Source organism: Dipodomys merriami, unplaced genomic scaffold (assembly GCF_024711535.1).
Source record: "Dipodomys merriami isolate MVZ:Mamm:240054 unplaced genomic scaffold, mDipMer1.0.p SCAF_70, whole genome shotgun sequence".
NCBI classification, from domain to species: Eukaryota; Metazoa; Chordata; class Mammalia; order Rodentia; family Heteromyidae; genus Dipodomys; species Dipodomys merriami.
Window position 1 is genome coordinate 4,834,763 of NW_027206291.1, and position 17,100 is coordinate 4,851,862.

Consider the following 17,100-nt stretch of genomic DNA (forward strand, 5'->3'; position numbering starts at 1 on the left):
TGCAAAAACAAAAAACAAAAACAAAAATAACAAAATCTTTATGGCTGAAAGCCCATGAAGGCACTGGTTGCTAAGCTGAAGGTGAATCCCCAGAGGATTCACTCTGTAGGAAGAATCTCACTCAGAGATGAGTCCTTCTCCAGGGCTCCAGGAAAGCTGGCAGAGGCAGAACTCTGAACTGAAAAGGTCAAGGTCAAATTCTGAAGGGCAATAGCCAGAATTCACTTGAGAGTGTCTCTGAGTCCTGCTTTGTGGCCTCAGGGATGATGGCCTGCACTCACCTGCAGCGGGATGCTGCCCGCTGGCGGGAGTTCATGCTGAGGACACTCCCCATCCATGGCAGGTCCCACTGCGAGCATCGGGTGGCAGGTGGGGGCTCCACAACCTGAGGCCACAGGGACAGCTATCTGGGTTTCTCCTTGTGTGTCAGTGGTGGCGGCATCATGTCCTGTGAAACGGAGATGTGGATATGCTGAGGTTGTCTTAACATTCATCACCTGGCCTCCTTTGCCTTCTAGAGCAGCCAGAGGTGGAAAACCCAGAGGGCTCCCTCCTTCCCCACATGCCTCCAGCCCACTCTGGCCATCCCAGCTGTGGAAGCACTTTCCCAGGTCCTGACCACACCTGTTAACAATTAACTTGGGCAACAGGGCTGTAGCCACCACCCTTAGAGAAGCTGCTCATAATGGGAGTCAGCAGTCAGGCTGGCCCTTGTAACCACTAGTCTAAGGCTGCACAGTTCACCCCAACACCTTTTGGGTTGGGTGTCCACCAGTCGCCTAGGCCCTAGCCCTGTCCCTCTGCAGCTTCACAAAGCTGTCAGTGCTTGTGTCTCCCAGGAGTGGTCAAGGGTCAACTTGAACCAGGAAGAATCTCAGGATGGTTTGGGGGATTAGGGACATACTAATGACCCTCCCCCCAGGATTTTCCTGGCTTGGAGGGCAAGCAGACACTGAGTTCCCACCACTATCAGATGTTCAAGGGCAACTCTGACCTGCCCTGGGGGGGCTCTGGTACTGCCCAAGAACCCAAACTAGCCTGTGGGGTGGCAGTGGGAGTGCTCAGAACTTGGGCAGACAGCCCAGAATTTTAATCATCAAGGGAGGCAGGAAGGGGAGGTGGCCACCGCTCCTGGCCAAGCCCTGGAGTGCAGAAATCCTCGGGACTTCCAGTAATCGGCAGCTAGCCACATGCACGCACACACGCAGCAGCTTGTGCAATCCCAAGGGTGGGGGAGGGTGCTGCCTTGTCCCTGAGCCTCCAGGGACAGTGGGCAGGAGGGAAAGGGGCCAGCAATGGTCAGAGGTACCCCCACAGACAGACCAGGCCATCAGGAAGAGCAGGGGCTTACTTGCCCCAGGTGGTCCTGCCCTGTGCTAGCCCCTGTTGTACAGCTATTGCTTCCTGCTGTTGTGCCCTGGCTACCTCTTCCCTTGGAGACCAAGACTAACTACAATCTGGCCAGAGCTGGGTGGCAGACCATTTCCCTCCAAGAATGTACAGATCGTTTGTAATATGGGGACTTAATGGGTTTTCATAAAGATCTTGGGGTGAGGCAGGCCAGGTCTGGTCTCTGCTTCTATACTGGCAGATACCCTCAGCCAATTTAGTGGCACGTGAGCTCCCCTGGCCTTAGTTGACTCATCTGGAAAGGGACTGTTTGGGGGCTGAATGGACCGGGCATGCTAGAGTCTCAGTGGCTGCCAAAAGTGACCCTGCTTCTAAGTCTCTAGCACATGGCCCATACTGGGTCTCTCCAAGAAGCTCATGGCACCTGGACAAGTCAGTATCTGCTAGTAAGGGGCAGGATCCATCCCCATTCACTCAGGGGATAGCCCTTCAGAAGAAATTGGCCTCAAAACCAGTGCTCTCCCCACCCCATCCACAGACTTCCTGCCAGCCATTCTTATACCCTGGGTTGTATGTTAGGCCTGAGGCCACAATATTAGGTTGCTGGCTTGGAAAATAAATTCCACTGGAGAGGGGCACATAGTAGTCTACAAGAGAGCCCAGGGTTAGAATCAAGAAATCTAATAACAGATGCTGGAGGAGATGTAGCCAAAAGGGAACCTTACTGCATTGTTGGTAGGAGTGTAAACTTGTTCAACCACTTTGGAAAGCAGTATGGAGGTTCCTCAAAAGACTCCACATAGGGGCTGGGAAGATGGCTCAGTGGTAGAGCGCGTGCCTTGCATGCCTGAGGCCCTGGGTTTGATGCCTCAGCACTACATAAGCAAAAAGAAAAAAGCCGGAAGTGGCGCTGTGGCTCAAGTGGTAGAGCGCTAGCCTTGAGCTGAAGAGCTGAGGGACAGCGCCCAGGCCCAGAGTTCAGGCCCCACAACTGGACCCAAAAAAAAAAAAAAAAAAAAAAAAAGACTACACATAGAGCTTCCCTATGATCCAGCAATCCCACTTTTGGGCATTTACCCAAATGATCACAAACAAGGCTATACTAGAGCTACCAGCACAACTAGGTTTATCGCAGCATTATTTACCATAGCTAAGATATGGAACCAACCCAGATGCCCCTCAGTAGATGAATGAATCAAGAAAATGTGGCATATTATACAATGGAATTCTATGCCTCCATCAGAAAGAATGGCATCACCCCATTTGTTAGGAAATGGAAGTAAGCCAGGCCCAAAGAAACATAGGTCCCATAGTTTCCCTAATTTGCAATAACTAGTATATGTTTGGGACAAGCAGAAAAGGTCAAAAGCTATGTACATATGACTATATAAGATGACGTTAAGTGAAATGAACCCCAAGATAGGGACACAAGTTGTTTTTTCTTTCTTGCTATTATTTTTAATGTATTTAATATGTACTATGTAATTTTTTTTTGTTTCTCTTGTATGTTCTTCCCCCACGGTATAACCCCTGTGGTCACTGTATTTGATGTTGGTGCCCTACATCTTGTATATACATTTTTCTAATTTGGGGAGGGGAAGGGAAATAACAAAATGCTGAAATAAGGATACAGGTTGACCCATTGTAACAATGAGATGTACAAGACACTATGTTGAAAACAAACTTTACAGCTTGGGGGGGAGGGAAGAGTTGGGGAGGTAGGGAGGAAAGAGATGGCAGGGGAAAAACAAAAGAGGAGGTAACAATGCTTGATAGGAAATGTACTTATTACCTTGCTCATGTAACTGTAACCCCTCTGTACAGTATGTTTACAAAAAAAAAAAAACATTAAAAAAGAAAAGAGTCCAGGGTGGTCCTCAGGGATACTATTACCACGGGACCCTCCAGTAGCAGTCTGAGCCTCACTTGTAGGTGTGCCCAGGCAGATCTTCCTTCCTGTGGTCTCTGAGCCTGCCCTACCCCCAGTCAAAAGGCCCCTGTGGATGTCCTGAATAGCAGCTCCAGAAGGTTTAGGTCTTACACTGTCAGCCAACATCAGGTTCAGAGAGCCCTTGACCTGTAGGAAGGCTTCCGACACAGCAGGAGAGAAGCTATGATGGAAAGTATGTGACAAAACCAAGGTCCATGCCTTGGCACACCCAACAAGCTTCATTCAGACCCATGACTGGAGGAGGACAAGGAGGGAAGCAACATGACCATAAGATAAGTAACCACTGGATCTTTGAGGGAGAAAAAAAATTTTTTATAAAGCTGGGTGCCACACCTGTAATCTTAGATACTCAGGAGGCTGAGATTTGAAGATTGTGGTTCTAAGCCAGCCCAGACAGGAAAGTCCACGAGACTCTTATCTCCAATTAGTCAACAGAAAAGCCAGAAAATAGAGCTATGGTTCAAGTGGTAGGATGCTAGCCTTGCACACAAAAGCTAGGGGACAGCAGCCAGGCCCTAAGTTCAAGCCCAAGGATCAGCACATGCACACACACGCATGCATGCGCAAACACACACCACCAACACCAACACACCACCACCACCAAGAACAACAACAACAACTAAGAAATGTTTGAGATGGGTACTGGTGGCTCATGCTCGTAATCTTAGCTACTCAGAAGGCTGAGATATAAGGATCCCAATTTGAAGCTAGCCCAAGCAAACTAATCCAAGAGCCTCTTATTTCTAATTAACTATCAAAAAGTCAGGAATGGAGGTATGGCTCCAACGGTAAAGTGCCAGTATTAAGGGAAAAAGCTAAGGGACAGCATCTAGGCCCTGAATTCAAGCCTCAGTACCAGCTTTCCCTCTCACCCCACGACACACACACAAAGGAGATGGGAACAAGGACCCTCGTAAAATGCAGGTTGGGGGGTAAAATGACACAGCGCTTGGAAGTCAGTCTAACAACAGTTCATCCAAAAATTAAACCAAATATCCACGAGACCCAGCATTTCTACTCCTAGGCAGGCACCCGAGAGAGATGAAAACACACATTGATACAAAAACATCTCCATGGTGTCCACAGCAGCACATTTCACAACATTTACAGGTGGCAATAGTCCAAGTGCCAGAGACAAATGAGCGGATACACAGTATGCTTTGAGCATACACTGAAGCATCACACAGCCATGAACAGGACAAGGCTCTGACACATCACAACATGAAGGGATCTTGAGGATATCATGCTAGTGAGAATACTAGACATATGAGGGTCCAAGTGTGTACCTCCATTGGCAGGAGATATCTAGAATAGGAGAGCCCAGAAATATGGAATGGACTCATAGATGCCAGGAGCTGGGGAAGGGACAAGGGGTGACATTGCCTGTTGCCATTATCCAAATCCTCTGTGGACTACGCTTACTAGGGCAGAGACCACTACTAGGAAAATCTCCTCCTGCCTCAGGTCCCACCTCAATAAGAGTCACCTTGTCCAGTGTCCCAGCTTCCTTGACTCCCTGTTCCCCTCCCTCCATTCCCTCAGGACCCATGCCTCCTCTATTCCTCTAAGGGCTCCATTCCTCTGCCACTGACCCAAATCTCAAGCTCCTCCACCATCAAAAGGCAGCTCATGGGGAGGATTGGGTGGGGGGGGAGGCTGGGAAGGGATGTGAAGGGTAAACAAAGGAGGAGGCTGCAATGCTTGCTAAGAAATGTACGCATTAACCTGCCCATGTAATTGTAACCCCTCTGTACAGTGTGTTCACAAAAAATAAAAATAAAAATAAAAAAAGGATAGACACCCCCCCCCAAAAAAAAGGCAGCTCAGTCCTGTCCATATGTACCATGAGTAACAAACCCAGGAAGTGCAACAGGTGAGAATCTTAGAGTACAAACAAATATGTCACAGATGCCTCTGCCTGGCAGCCTTGGTCAGGGAGCCCCTGCTTTGGCCTTGTAGCTCTGCTGGCAGAATGGCCTGGTGAGAACATGCAGCCCTGTTCACAGCTGGTGTGTGTCATGCCAGGAGTGGGGGCTGGTTACAAGGCTCCCATGTAGGAGGCACTACATGCTGGATCTTGCCTACTTTGGAGGAATGAGTGCCCTCCTCCTGGAGTCAAGTTTTCCAAGTAAGCCATGGAAAAAAGGGAAAGGAAAATAGGATAAGTAGACTAAGGGGACAATGCCTGGGGGTCCTTGGGGGAGTAGAATGCCAGAAGGGACCAGTGGCTGGTATCTCTTACCCCCTCCTTGGACCGATTTCAGCATGGGACTGGGTACCCACAGCAAGCCACAGGGTCTTACCCACTTAAACCACCATCAGCCCAGCCTGTCAAAGTTTATGAACTGGCTGCCCAGACCTGGCTGAGGCTCTTTGGAGATTTCATTAAGCAGAAGCCCACAGTGACTACAGCTATTACTGTCCCTGAACTGGAGCAAAGCTGCTATTATCCAAAAACCTTTGCCACTGCCCATATGGCCCAAGTGGTATCAGTAGAGTCTCATCCAAGAAGGCTAAGAGAAAGCCGGGTGCTAGTAGCTTATGCCTATAATCGTAGCTACTCAGGAGACAGATCTGAGGGATCAAGGTTCAAAGCCAGCCTAGTCAGTAAAGTCTGTGAGACTCTTATCACCAATGAACTACCAAAAAACCAAAAGTAGAGTTCTAGCTCAAGTGGTAGAGCAACCTTAAGCAAAAGAAGTTCAGGGACAGCATTCAGGCCCTGAGTTCAAGCCCCAGGACCAGCAAAAAGAAAAAAAAAAAAGCTAAGAGAGGGTAGCAGTAGGACCTTGCTATTGCAAGACCCTGCATGCCTCCCTCCCTGGAGCAAGCCTGGCCCCTTCTGCAGGTGAAGACTGTGGCTGACAGATGGAGATAATGGGGGCCATCTGTGCCCATACTGTCACGCCATCCTCTCCCTGCACAGTGATGATATTATGCTATCTGATGAAGACACAGAATATCCTTGACAAAGCCCTGCCCACAGAGCCTAAAGCCACACTCAGAAGCTTAGAAGTCTTAGCCAGGCACTGCTGGCTCATGCTTGTAATCCTGCTTCTAAAGCCCCTCCTTTCTTTCGCTCTGCTATAGGATCTAAGGGCCTAAAAAAAGGAAATACAAAACCAAAAGGGAGCCAGAGTGGTGGTTCATGCCTGTATTCCTAGGTATTCGGGAGGCTGAAACCTGAGGATTGAAGTTTGAAGCCAGCCTGAGCAGGAAAATCTGTGAGATTCTTATTTCCAATTAACCACCAGAAAATTGGAAGTGGCAATGTGGCTCAAAGTGGTAGAGCACTAGCCTTGAGAAAAAGAGCTCAGAGTCAGGGACCAGGACCTGAGTTCAAGCCCACAACAGAAAGAAAAGAGAACAAAAGAAAAGAAAAGAAGAGCTGGGAAGGTGGCTAAGTGGTAGAGTGCTTGCCCTCCATGTATGAAGCCCTGGGTTCAATTCCTCAGTACCACATAAACAGAAAAAGCTGGAAATGGAGCTCTGGCTCAAGTGGTAGAATGCTAGCTTTGAGCAAAAGAAGCTCTGGGACAGTGCCCAGACTCTGAGTTCAAGCTCCACAACTGACAAAAAAAGAAAAATGCTTAAGTTTCCAGTGAGCAGTTATAATCCCAATGACAGGTAGAAAGGTATATGCACAGGCACCATCTGATCTTTAGGTATCGTTAGAGCACAGTGATCACCCCTGTGGCGGTGATCACTGTGGTCTCCCCAGTGAGAGTAACTGTGTCTCATATCCTGGGAGCTGCTGCCCACAGGAACACAGCAGGGGATATCCTGGGGGGTTGGAAATGGAGATTCTAGGACATGGTGTGATTCCCCAAGGGCTTACCTTTTAGTCATGACCACAACCCATTGGCCTCCACACCGAGCTCAAGATGGATGGCCATCTACCACCAGGCTCTTCAGCTTCCAAAGCTACTAGCAAGAAGCCCTGGGATGCCAGTACCCAGCAGAGAGGGAGGGACTGGACGATTTCACAAGGCTCAGCCGATGTAGGGCAGAGAGCCCCTGTGGAATCCAGACATCTGGCAGGGCCCCAACTGACTGGCCAGGACTGTCTATTGGGAAGGGCCATCTCTGTCCCATTCAGGCCGTAGGGACTTGACCCATGAATGCAGAGTCTGGGCTTGGGGAGCCTGGTCCTCTGCATAGCCAAGGGCTTTGGGGAAGCCTCAAGAGCTGCAGCTAATCTGGGGAGTTTGTCCCCACTGAAGGACTAATCAGGCAGGGATACAAACTGGAGAACTGTGAGGAAATATATCTGTTTCTACACTGAGATGACCCAACCTAGACAGTTTAGAATTAAGAGATGAACAAGGATAGGGGACTACAGCCTGCAGAACTGATGCCAACACCAACCTCCTGACATTGACCACAACATACTAGGCCCTGTCCCATACATTCCTCACTGCATGCTCCCACAGTTGGCCCACAGGGGCCTCATCTGCTTTTCATTTATTTTTACTTTTTTTTTTTTTGGTCAGTCATGGGGCGTGAACTCTGGGCCTGTGTGCTATCCCTGAGCTCTTCAACTCAAGGCTAGTGCTCTACCACTTGAGCCACAGCACCACTTCCAGCTTTTTCTGTTTATGTGGTGCTCAGGAATTGAACCCAGAGACTCATACATGCAAGGCAAGCACTCTACCACTGAGCCACCTTCCCAGCCCTTTATTTATTTATTTTTGTGCCAGTCCTGGGGCTTGAATTCAGGGCCTAGGTGCTGTCCCTAAACTTTTTTTTTTTTTTTTTGTAGGTCATGGGGCTTGAACTCTGGTCCTGGGTGCTGTCCCTCAGCTCTTCAACTCAAGGCGAGTGCTCTACCACTTGAGCTATATCACCACTTCAGATTTTCTGGTGATTTATTGGACTTTCCTGCCCAGGCTGGAACTGTGATCCTCAGATCTCAGCCTCCTGAATAGCTAGGATTACAGGCGTGAGCCACCAGCACCCAGCTCCCTAAAAATTTTTGCTGAAGGCTACCACTTTATTACTTGCTGGTAAACTGGAGCTCTTTAAGAATCTCACAGACTTTCCTTCCCATACTGAGTAGCTAGAATTACAGACATAGGGCTGGGAAGGGGGCTTAGTGGTAGAGTGCTCATCTTGCATGCATGAGGCCCTAGGTTCAATTCCTCAGTACTACATAAGCAGAAAAAGCCAGAAGTGCCACTGTGGCTCAAGTGGTAGAGCACTAGCCTTGAGCTGAGGAGTTGAGGGACAGCGCCCTGGCCTAGAGTTCAGGCCCCATGAATAACCCCCCCCAAAAAAATTAAAGACATAATTCTACAAAGAATTCTGCTCTTTGAGATGGGGGTAAGGTTTGTTAACATTTTTTTAATTCAGTCTAGCTTCAAACTGCGAACCTCCTATCTCATCCTTCCAAGTAGTTGAGGTTACAGGTGTTACCACCATGGCCAGCTTTCCTTTAAAAGCAAACAAAACAAAAACAACTATAATAAGGCCAGGTGCCTTAACAAAGCCCTAACCACAGAGCCTAAAGCCACACTCAGCCAGGAATTGGTAGCTCATTCCTGTAATCCTTCTTCTGAACCCTCCAAGTGTCTGAAGACCCTCCTTGTTTTTGCTCTGTTTTAGGATCTCTCCAGGGGCCTGGAAAGAGGAAAACAAAAGTGAAAGGAGCCACATCTGTAATCCTAGTAATAACACAAGACTGAGATTTGGAGATTGAGGTTCAAAGCCATCTCGAGCAGGGAAGTCCCTGTGAGACTCTTTTTTTTTTTTTTTTTGGTCGGTCGTGGGGCTTGAACTTTGGGCCTGGGCACTATCCCTCAGCCCTTCAGCTCAAGGCGAGCGCTCTACCACTTGAGCTACAGTGCCACTTCCGGTTTTCTGGTGGTTAATTGGATATAAGAGTCTCATGGACTGTCCTGCCCGGGCTGGCTTTGAACCTGGATCCTCAGATCTCAGCCTCCTGAGTGGCTAGGATTACAGGCGTGAGCCACCAGCGCCCAGCCCCTGTGAGACTCTTATCTCCACTTAACCACTCAAAAACCAGAAGTGGAGCTGTGGCTCCAAGTGGTAGAGCACTAGCCTTGAGCAAAAGAGGTTAGAAATAGTACCTAGGCACTGAGTTCAAGCCCCAACAACTGACAAAAATATCTATTTAGTCAGACCTAAACAAAACTGCAAAATATAAGGAAGAAAAGAGTGATCATCGATAAATTTTATTTCTTTTTCCTCTGTGCGTGCGTGCGTGCGTGCGTGCGTGTGTGTGTGTGTCTGGGTCGTGGAGCTTGAACTCTGGGCCTAGGCACTGCTGTCCCTCAGCTCTTCAGCTCAATGCTAGTGCTCTACCCCTTGAGCCACAGTGCCACTTCAGCTTTCTGGTGGTTTATTGGAGATAAGAGTCTTACGGACCTTTCTGCCCAGGCTGGCTTTGAACTGTGATCCTCAGATCTCAGCCTCCTAAGTAGCTAGGATTACAGGCATGAGCCACTGGTGCCTGACTTTCCTTTTTCTTTTTCTTTCTTTTTTGACTAAGAAGCTTCATGACCTATCTATGTAACTCCCTACCACTCCTTGAGGGGTCCTAGGGCAAAGATGCGGTACAGGCATTGGCCACCTGAGCCATTTCTACCTGTTCCCTAGACAGTGCCAATTAGGGCCAGCACTTCAGCCTCACCATGAACCACAGGTGTTTGTGTCTTTCAGCCTTTTTGCTGACAGAAGTTGTCAGGCAGAAACTACTGTCCTTGAGGACTGTAAATTTTCACCTCATAAAGGAGGCCAGGCTGCAAACCATGGGCATGTGTGTCTGCAGCCTGCCAAGCCTGTGCTGACCCCTATCCCCAGAGAGGTCTGAAAACCCCTGACCCTGTAAGGCCTCAGATCTGCATACATGGCCCAAGCACCAACTTCCTTTCTTGACCTCTCTGACTCCCCAAAGGCCCATCCTGGAAAAGGCCATGTTCTCAAGGAAGGAGACCTCCTGGCTTAGAAGCAGTATTCAGGGATCCTGGGCCTGTGCTGGGCCCCACATCACCAGGCCCAGGTCCAAGCCTCCCAAGGGAGGCTTGATACACATAGATCAGCTGCCCAGGACTGCTGCCAAGAGCCCAGGACTGCTGCCTATAGGCACGTCCTCCCCAGGTCCCACTAGGCCTCTTCTGCTTCCAGTCGCTGCCCATCACAAATATGGCTGTTGGAACCTGTCTCCTTACCCCATCCCTCTTGTGCTCCTATGGCTTCATCTTTGCCTACTGTCCATACCAGCAAAGGGCACTGTGGCCTGGCTGTTAGCTCTGGCTCCACAGCAGGCACTTGGCAGTGAGAACCCCGTTTCTCATATCCCTTCTGGATACCCACAAGGAGGATATGGTAAAACCTTGCTTGTTCTTCCTCCACTTTCCCCACCCCCCTCCCCATCATGGGGCCTGAACTCTGGGCCTGAGTGCTGTCCCTCAGCTCTTCAGCTCAAGGCTAGTGCTCTACCACTTGAGCCACAGTGCACTTCCAGGTTTTTCTACTTATGTGGTGCTGAGGAATCGAACCCAGGGCCTCATGCATGCAAGGCAAGCACTCTACCACTGAGCCACCTTCCCACCCTTCCTCCACGTTTTGTGTGTGCTGGTCCTGGTGCTAGACCTCAGGTCCTAGGTGCTATCCCTGAGCTTTTGTGCTCAAGACTAACACACTAATACTTGAGCCACACTTCCATTTCCAGCTTTTGGGTGTTTAATTGGAGATAAGAGTCTCATCAACTTTCCTGCCCAGGTTGGATTCAAACTATGATCCTCAGATTTCAGCCTCCTGAGTAGCTAGGATTATTGGCATCAGCACCCAGCTTTCTCCTCCATCTTGTAGATGAGGACTCTCTGATGCCCCAGTGTCAAATTGGAACAAGATTCTCATCTCCAATCCTGAAGCCCCACTGAAGATCCCTGCCCAGCCTGTCTTAAGGGGTCAAATTTCTTCAGCCCTAAAACCCATCCATCCATGAAATGAACCTGGCAAATAAACTAGGTAGACAAAAAAAAGGTATGGTCACTCTGACATGCAACCAACCCCAGGGCTCTCCAGAGCTGACTCAGCCTATCTGCCACACAGAGAAGCTAAGAGCTGATCTCCTGACCTGGAAAGGTCCACAGATCAATCACCTGGTGCACAAGTGGGCCAACTACCCTGCCACGCTCAGTGTAAACACTAGCCACTGCCCACCTATATCTAGAACCCAAAAGCACCTGGATGAACCTGAGATGTGGGAAAAACTGACTACATCCTGCCTGGGGATAGAGTCACTTGCATGGACAGAGACAGTGCTGCTGGTACCCAGTTGCCAGGGTCAGCAGCGAGGGCTCACCAGGCCAAGGCAGGGGATTGAGGAAGGAAAGGAAAAATTTGAAATGTCAGTTTCCATGGCCAGGGGAGGTTCAGAGTAGGCAGAGAGGATCACTGAGATGGATGTTCTCTGAGGTTCATGTCCATTTGGTATCTTACTCACCACTGGAGCTTTCACACATGCAGTTGTTAAGATGAAATCTTATTGGGAAAAAGTAGGCCCTTAAGCCAATGACTTAGGGGTTTTTTTGTTGTTGTTGTTGTTTTGTTGTTTTTTTTTTTTGTACAGGTCCTGGAGCTTGAACTTACAGCCTGGGTACTGTCCAAGCTTTTTTGATCGAGGCTAGCACTCTACCACTTGAGCCACAGCTCCACTTCCAGCTTTTTTGGTGCTTAATTGGAAGTAAGAGTCTCAAGGACTTTCCTGTCCAGGCTGGCTTTGAACCAGGCTCCTCAGATCTCAGCCTCCTAAGTAGCTAGGACTACAGACATGAGCCACCAGTGCCTGGCTAACTTGGGTTCTTACACAGGGGAAATTTAGAACACTTGGAAATTTTGCTTTTGGGGAATGGAAGCGGAGCCTGGGATGGTAATATGGCTATGATCCAGGGACATTTGGAGCCCCAAGAAGCTGGCAGAGCCAAAACAGTCTTTGCTTTCCTGTGGCCCTGTCCACCTGTGCTCAGATTCTGGGTTTAAAACCTTGGAAAAAGGTGTTTATAGTTACTAAGAGTGGGGTGCTCTGAGACAGCAGCCTGTGGGGGTTGATGCTTCAACTTGAGCAGCCCTAATCCTTGGGTTTCCAATGATACTCTAGGAGAATGGCCCAGAGCTATGACCTTGGGTTTCCAGAGTCCCCTGGAGGCATCTTTAGATGTCTCCACAGTGGCTTGGATGCCAACACCAGGAAGAGGTCACCTTGCCTGATCCCCATGACTTCCCACATATATACACATGGGCTTGGGGAGCCTCAGGATTGTGCCTTGGGCCTTCAATTTCACAAGCAGGACAGGCAAGAGGGTCTGTCCACTCCGAATGAGGAAATAGTGGCCCATGGAGAGGTACAGGAAGCCAAGAGTCCTGGGTGTGGGTATGATTTTTGGGTTTCCAGTTCTGTCCTTGGTCTCATAGGGAAGCTTGGACCTGGCTCTGCTTCTGTGGTAAAGGGTGGCATGGCCTGCAGGACCTTACAGCCCATATGTTCCAAGGGAGTCTCCATAGGAAAGGGGCAGAAGCAGCTAGATGCAGTGGCTCATGACTGTAATCCCAGCTACTTAGGAGGCAAAGATTGAGAGGATTATAGTTTAAGGCTAGCCTTAACAAAAAGTTATCAAGACTTCCTCTCAACAAATAAGCTGAGGATAATAATGCTTGCCTCCGGGCACTGGTGGCTCATGCTTGTAATCCTAGCTATTCAGAAGGCTGAGATCTGAGGATTGCAGTTCAAAGCCAGCCTGGGCAGGAAAGTCTGTGAGACTTTTTTTTTCTTTGTCAGTCGTAGGGCATAAACTCTGGGCCTGGGCACTGTTCCTCAGCTCTTTAGCTCACGGCTAGTGCTCTACCACTTGAGCCACAGCACCACTCCCAGCTTTTTCTGCTTAGATGGTGCTGAGGAATCAAACCCAGGGACTCATGCATGCAAGGCAAAGCACTCTACCACTGAGCCACCTTCCCAGCCCCCATGAGGCTCTTATCTCCAATTAACCACCAGAAAACTTAAAGTGGTTCAAGTGGTAGAGCGTTTGCCTTGAGCTGAAGAGCTGAGGGACGGTGCCCAGGCCCAGAGTTCAAGCCCCACAACCACCACCACCACCACCAAAAAACAACCAAAGCCAAAAAAAGCGGGGGGGGGGGGGGGGAGATATAGGGCTTAAGTGATAAAGTGCCTGCTTAGCTAGTACAAAAACCTGAATTCAAACCCCACTATGCCCTCACAAAAAAAAAAAAAAAAAGTTGCATGGGCTGGTTTTGGGTGGTGAGCAACCTAGGAAACCATCTTCTCCAGTGCACTCATTCCCAGAAAAGCCTTGGGGAATAGCTGTCACCATAGCCCTTTCCTGGCGTTACCTGAGCAGAGACAGCATGGTGTCTCCACCCAGCACCCTGATTTCTAATGGAATTCCCCACCCATGCTTTCCAAGAGGTAGAGGAGTGCAAATGGGCAGCACAGATTATACCCAAGTGTAAGATGGCCAGCAGAAGGGAAGAACCCAGAATAAGAGTCTGAACTACTGGGCTTCTCTTGCAAAACCTCTACTCCTGCTCCAATAGGAGGTATCCAATCCATGGATGGGGTGCTATCCAGGTGTCCCAGGAGGGGTGGGGTTGACTCTGCAGCCGTGAGGCAGGGAAAACACACTGCCCTGAAGCAAACAGGGCACCTAGGAGCCTAGTAGACCTTCCAACACCTCAGCCTCTCAGAAACTAGCTGTGACAGAAGTCATATGGAACTCATGCCTGTAACCCCCTAAATGACCCTGCTGTTGGGGAGTCCATGCACAGGGATTAGGCTGGAGCTACTTAGCTACTCTAAGGCCTAGCCTGGCACAATCACCACAAGGCTGAATGAAGGTACCAGAGAGGGTCTGTCTGTCATCGAGACCTGACCTCAGGAACAAGAGCAGCTATTAAGAGGGACTGAAGTACATAGGGTACCTACATGCATCACAGTGGCTCTGGGGCCACTACTCCAAGAGAAATAGAGAACAGAGGCCCAGGTCACCTGCCAGGACCAAGCCCAATGGAGAATGCTTCCATGCTCAGCATTATATAAAACTGGATATTACCACCACCAAAATGAGAGCTGAAGCTAGGTGCTAGTGGCTTTTACCTGTAATCCAAGCTACTCAGGAGTCTGAGATCTGAGGGTTGTGGTTCAAAGACAGCCCAGGCAGGAAACTCTATAGACTCTAACTACCAAAAGCCAGATTGGAACTGTGGCTCAAATGATAGTGTGCTAGCCTCTAGCAAAAAAAAACAAAACTAAAAAAAAACATCAAGACAGCACCCAGGCCCTAAATTCAAGCCCCAGAATTGGCACACACACGCATGCACGCACACACACACACACATACACACACACAAAATCTATGACTGGAGGAGTGGCTCCAGGAGTAGAACATCAGCCTAGTCTAGGAAGCAAAAGGCCCTGAATTCAAACTTCAGTACCAACATCAATACTACCAAAAGGAGGTCGGGGGAGGGGGAGGAATGGGGGGGGGAGGGAGGGGAGATGGGAAGGGATGGGAAGGGGAAACAAAGGAGGAGGCAACAATACTTGATAAGAAAGGTACTCATTATCTTGCCCATGTAATTGTAACCCTCTGTACGGTATTTTCACAATTAAAAAAAAAATACCACCAAAAAAAAAAGCAATAGACAAATCATCCCTAAAATTCATATGGAAACAAAATCTGATAGGCAAAGGCAACCAATCTAAGCAAAAAGAGCAACTCTGGAGATATAATACCAGACTTCAAAACAAAACAAAAAGGGCTGGAGGTGTGACTTCAATAGTACAACACTAGCCATGAACAACAAGACAGCAAACATGAGGCCTTGAGTTAAAGCCCAGGTACATGCTGGGGGTGAAGGGAGAGCCATGAGTGCACAAGTGCCAAGGAGCTAAGGGTTGGGGGTATGGCTCAAGCAAGTGACAGAGCACCTGCCTAGAAAGTGCAACCTCTGAGTTCCAACCTCAGTAATACAAAGAGAGTGGGAAGAAGATAAAGAAAGCCAAGAAAGAAAGAAAGCTGGGCTGGGAAGGTGGCTCAGTGGTAGAGCCTTGCATGCATGAGGTCCTGGGTTCGATTCCTCAGCACCACATAAGCAAAAAGAAAAAAAGCTGGAATTGGCGCTGTGGCTCAAGTGGTAGAGCGCTAGCCTTGAGCTGAAGAGCTGAGGGACAGCACCCAGGCCCAGAGTTCAGGCCCCATGACCGGACCAAAAAAAAAAAAAAAAGAAAAAGAAAAGAAAAGAAAGCTCTTTACTGTATGCAATGGCCACATACACATATGTCCATCCACGTGTCCAGATGGTTAAAGCTCCAGTCCTACAATTGATTTCATACAAGATACATAGGAGGAGAGCCGGGCGCTGGTGGCTCACGCCTGTAATCCTAGCTACTCAGGAGGCTGAGATCTGAGGATCGAGGTTCAAAGCCAGCCCGGGCAGGAGAGACCGTGAGACTCCTATCTCCAATAAACCACCAGAAAACCGAAGTGGTGCTGTACCTCAAGGGCTGGGAATGTGGTAGAGTGCTTGCCTAGCAGCATGAAGCTCTGGGTTTGATTCCTCAGTACCACAAAGACAGAAAAGGCCAGAAATGGCACTATAGCTCACTATGGCACTATAGCTAGCTCAGAGTGCTAGCCTTGAGCGAAGCTCAGGGACAGTGCCCAGGATCTGAGTTCAAGCCCAATGACTGACAAAAAAAGATGCACTGGACTCATGGGGATTCAGGAGGCTGGCCAGGTCTCAACATGCCCTCTACCTGTGGGGGAAACACAGAGCCTGCTCAGTCCTGCCTAAGGACCCTGAGTCTATGTCTCAGGAGCTGGCTTCTGTTCCATTCATTCCCAAGTGAAGTTTTCTCCCAAGGGAGAGCTGAAAGCTTCTTCACAGTATAGGAAATCTATCTGTCTCTGGCTAGGCATGGAGCTGAGGCTGCTGCCTTCGTTGGGTTTTTTTTGGTCGATCACGGGGCTTGAACTCTGAGCCTGGGCACTGTCCCTCAGCTCTTCAGCTCAAGGCTAGTGTCTACCACTTGAGCCACAGCGCCACTTCTGGTTTTCTGGTGATTAACTGGAGATAAGAGTCCCATGGGCTGGGAAGGTGGCTCAGTGGTAGAGCGCTTGCCTTGCATGCCTGAGGTCCTGGGTTCGATTCCTCAGCACCACATAAAGAAAAAAGCCGGAAGTTGCGCTGTGGCTCAAGTGGTAGAGCGTTGGCCTTGAGCTGAAGCGCTGAGGGACAGCGCCCAGGCCTAGAGTTCAGAGTTCAGGCCCCACGACCGGACCCCCCCCCCCAAAAAAAAAAAAGAGGCCCATGGACTTTCCTGCCTAGGCTGGCTTTGAAAAGTGATCCTCAGATCTCAGCCTCCTGAGTAGCTAGGATTACAGGCATGAGTCATTAGCATCTGGCATTTTCGTTGGTCTTTTAGCCTCTGTCCAGGTACCTTCCAAGCAGGTATCTTCTTTTGGAAAGTGCCTGTTTAGATCTGGTATTTATATGTGGTCTTTAAAAGCTTCTGATAAGGGGCTGGGAAGATGGCTCAGTGGTAGAGCGCTTGCCTTGCAGGCATGAGGCCCTGGGTTTGATTCCTTAGCACCACATAAGCAAAATGAAAAAAGCCGGAAGTGGCACTGTGGCTCAAATGGTAGAGCGCTAGCCTTGAGCTGAAGAGCTGAGGGACAGTGCCCAGGCCTAGAGTTCAGGCCCCACGACCGGACCCCAAAAAATAATAATAATAAAAAAATAAATGCTTCTGATAA

General features: G+C 49.2%; 1 protein-coding gene across 2 annotated transcripts in view; it reads right to left on the reverse strand.

The window, feature by feature from the left end:
* Positions 1 to 17,100, reverse strand: part of Sbno2 (strawberry notch homolog 2) — a 72,007-nt gene that overhangs the window by 46,655 nt on the left and 8,252 nt on the right. For both annotated transcript variants that reach the window (XM_070008473.1, XM_070008475.1), the window contains exon 2: positions 282 to 448. In XM_070008473.1, coding sequence (XP_069864574.1) covers positions 282 to 359 — 78 coding nt within the window. In that variant the 5' untranslated portion in view covers positions 360 to 448. The remainder of the gene's footprint in view (positions 1 to 281; positions 449 to 17,100) is intronic.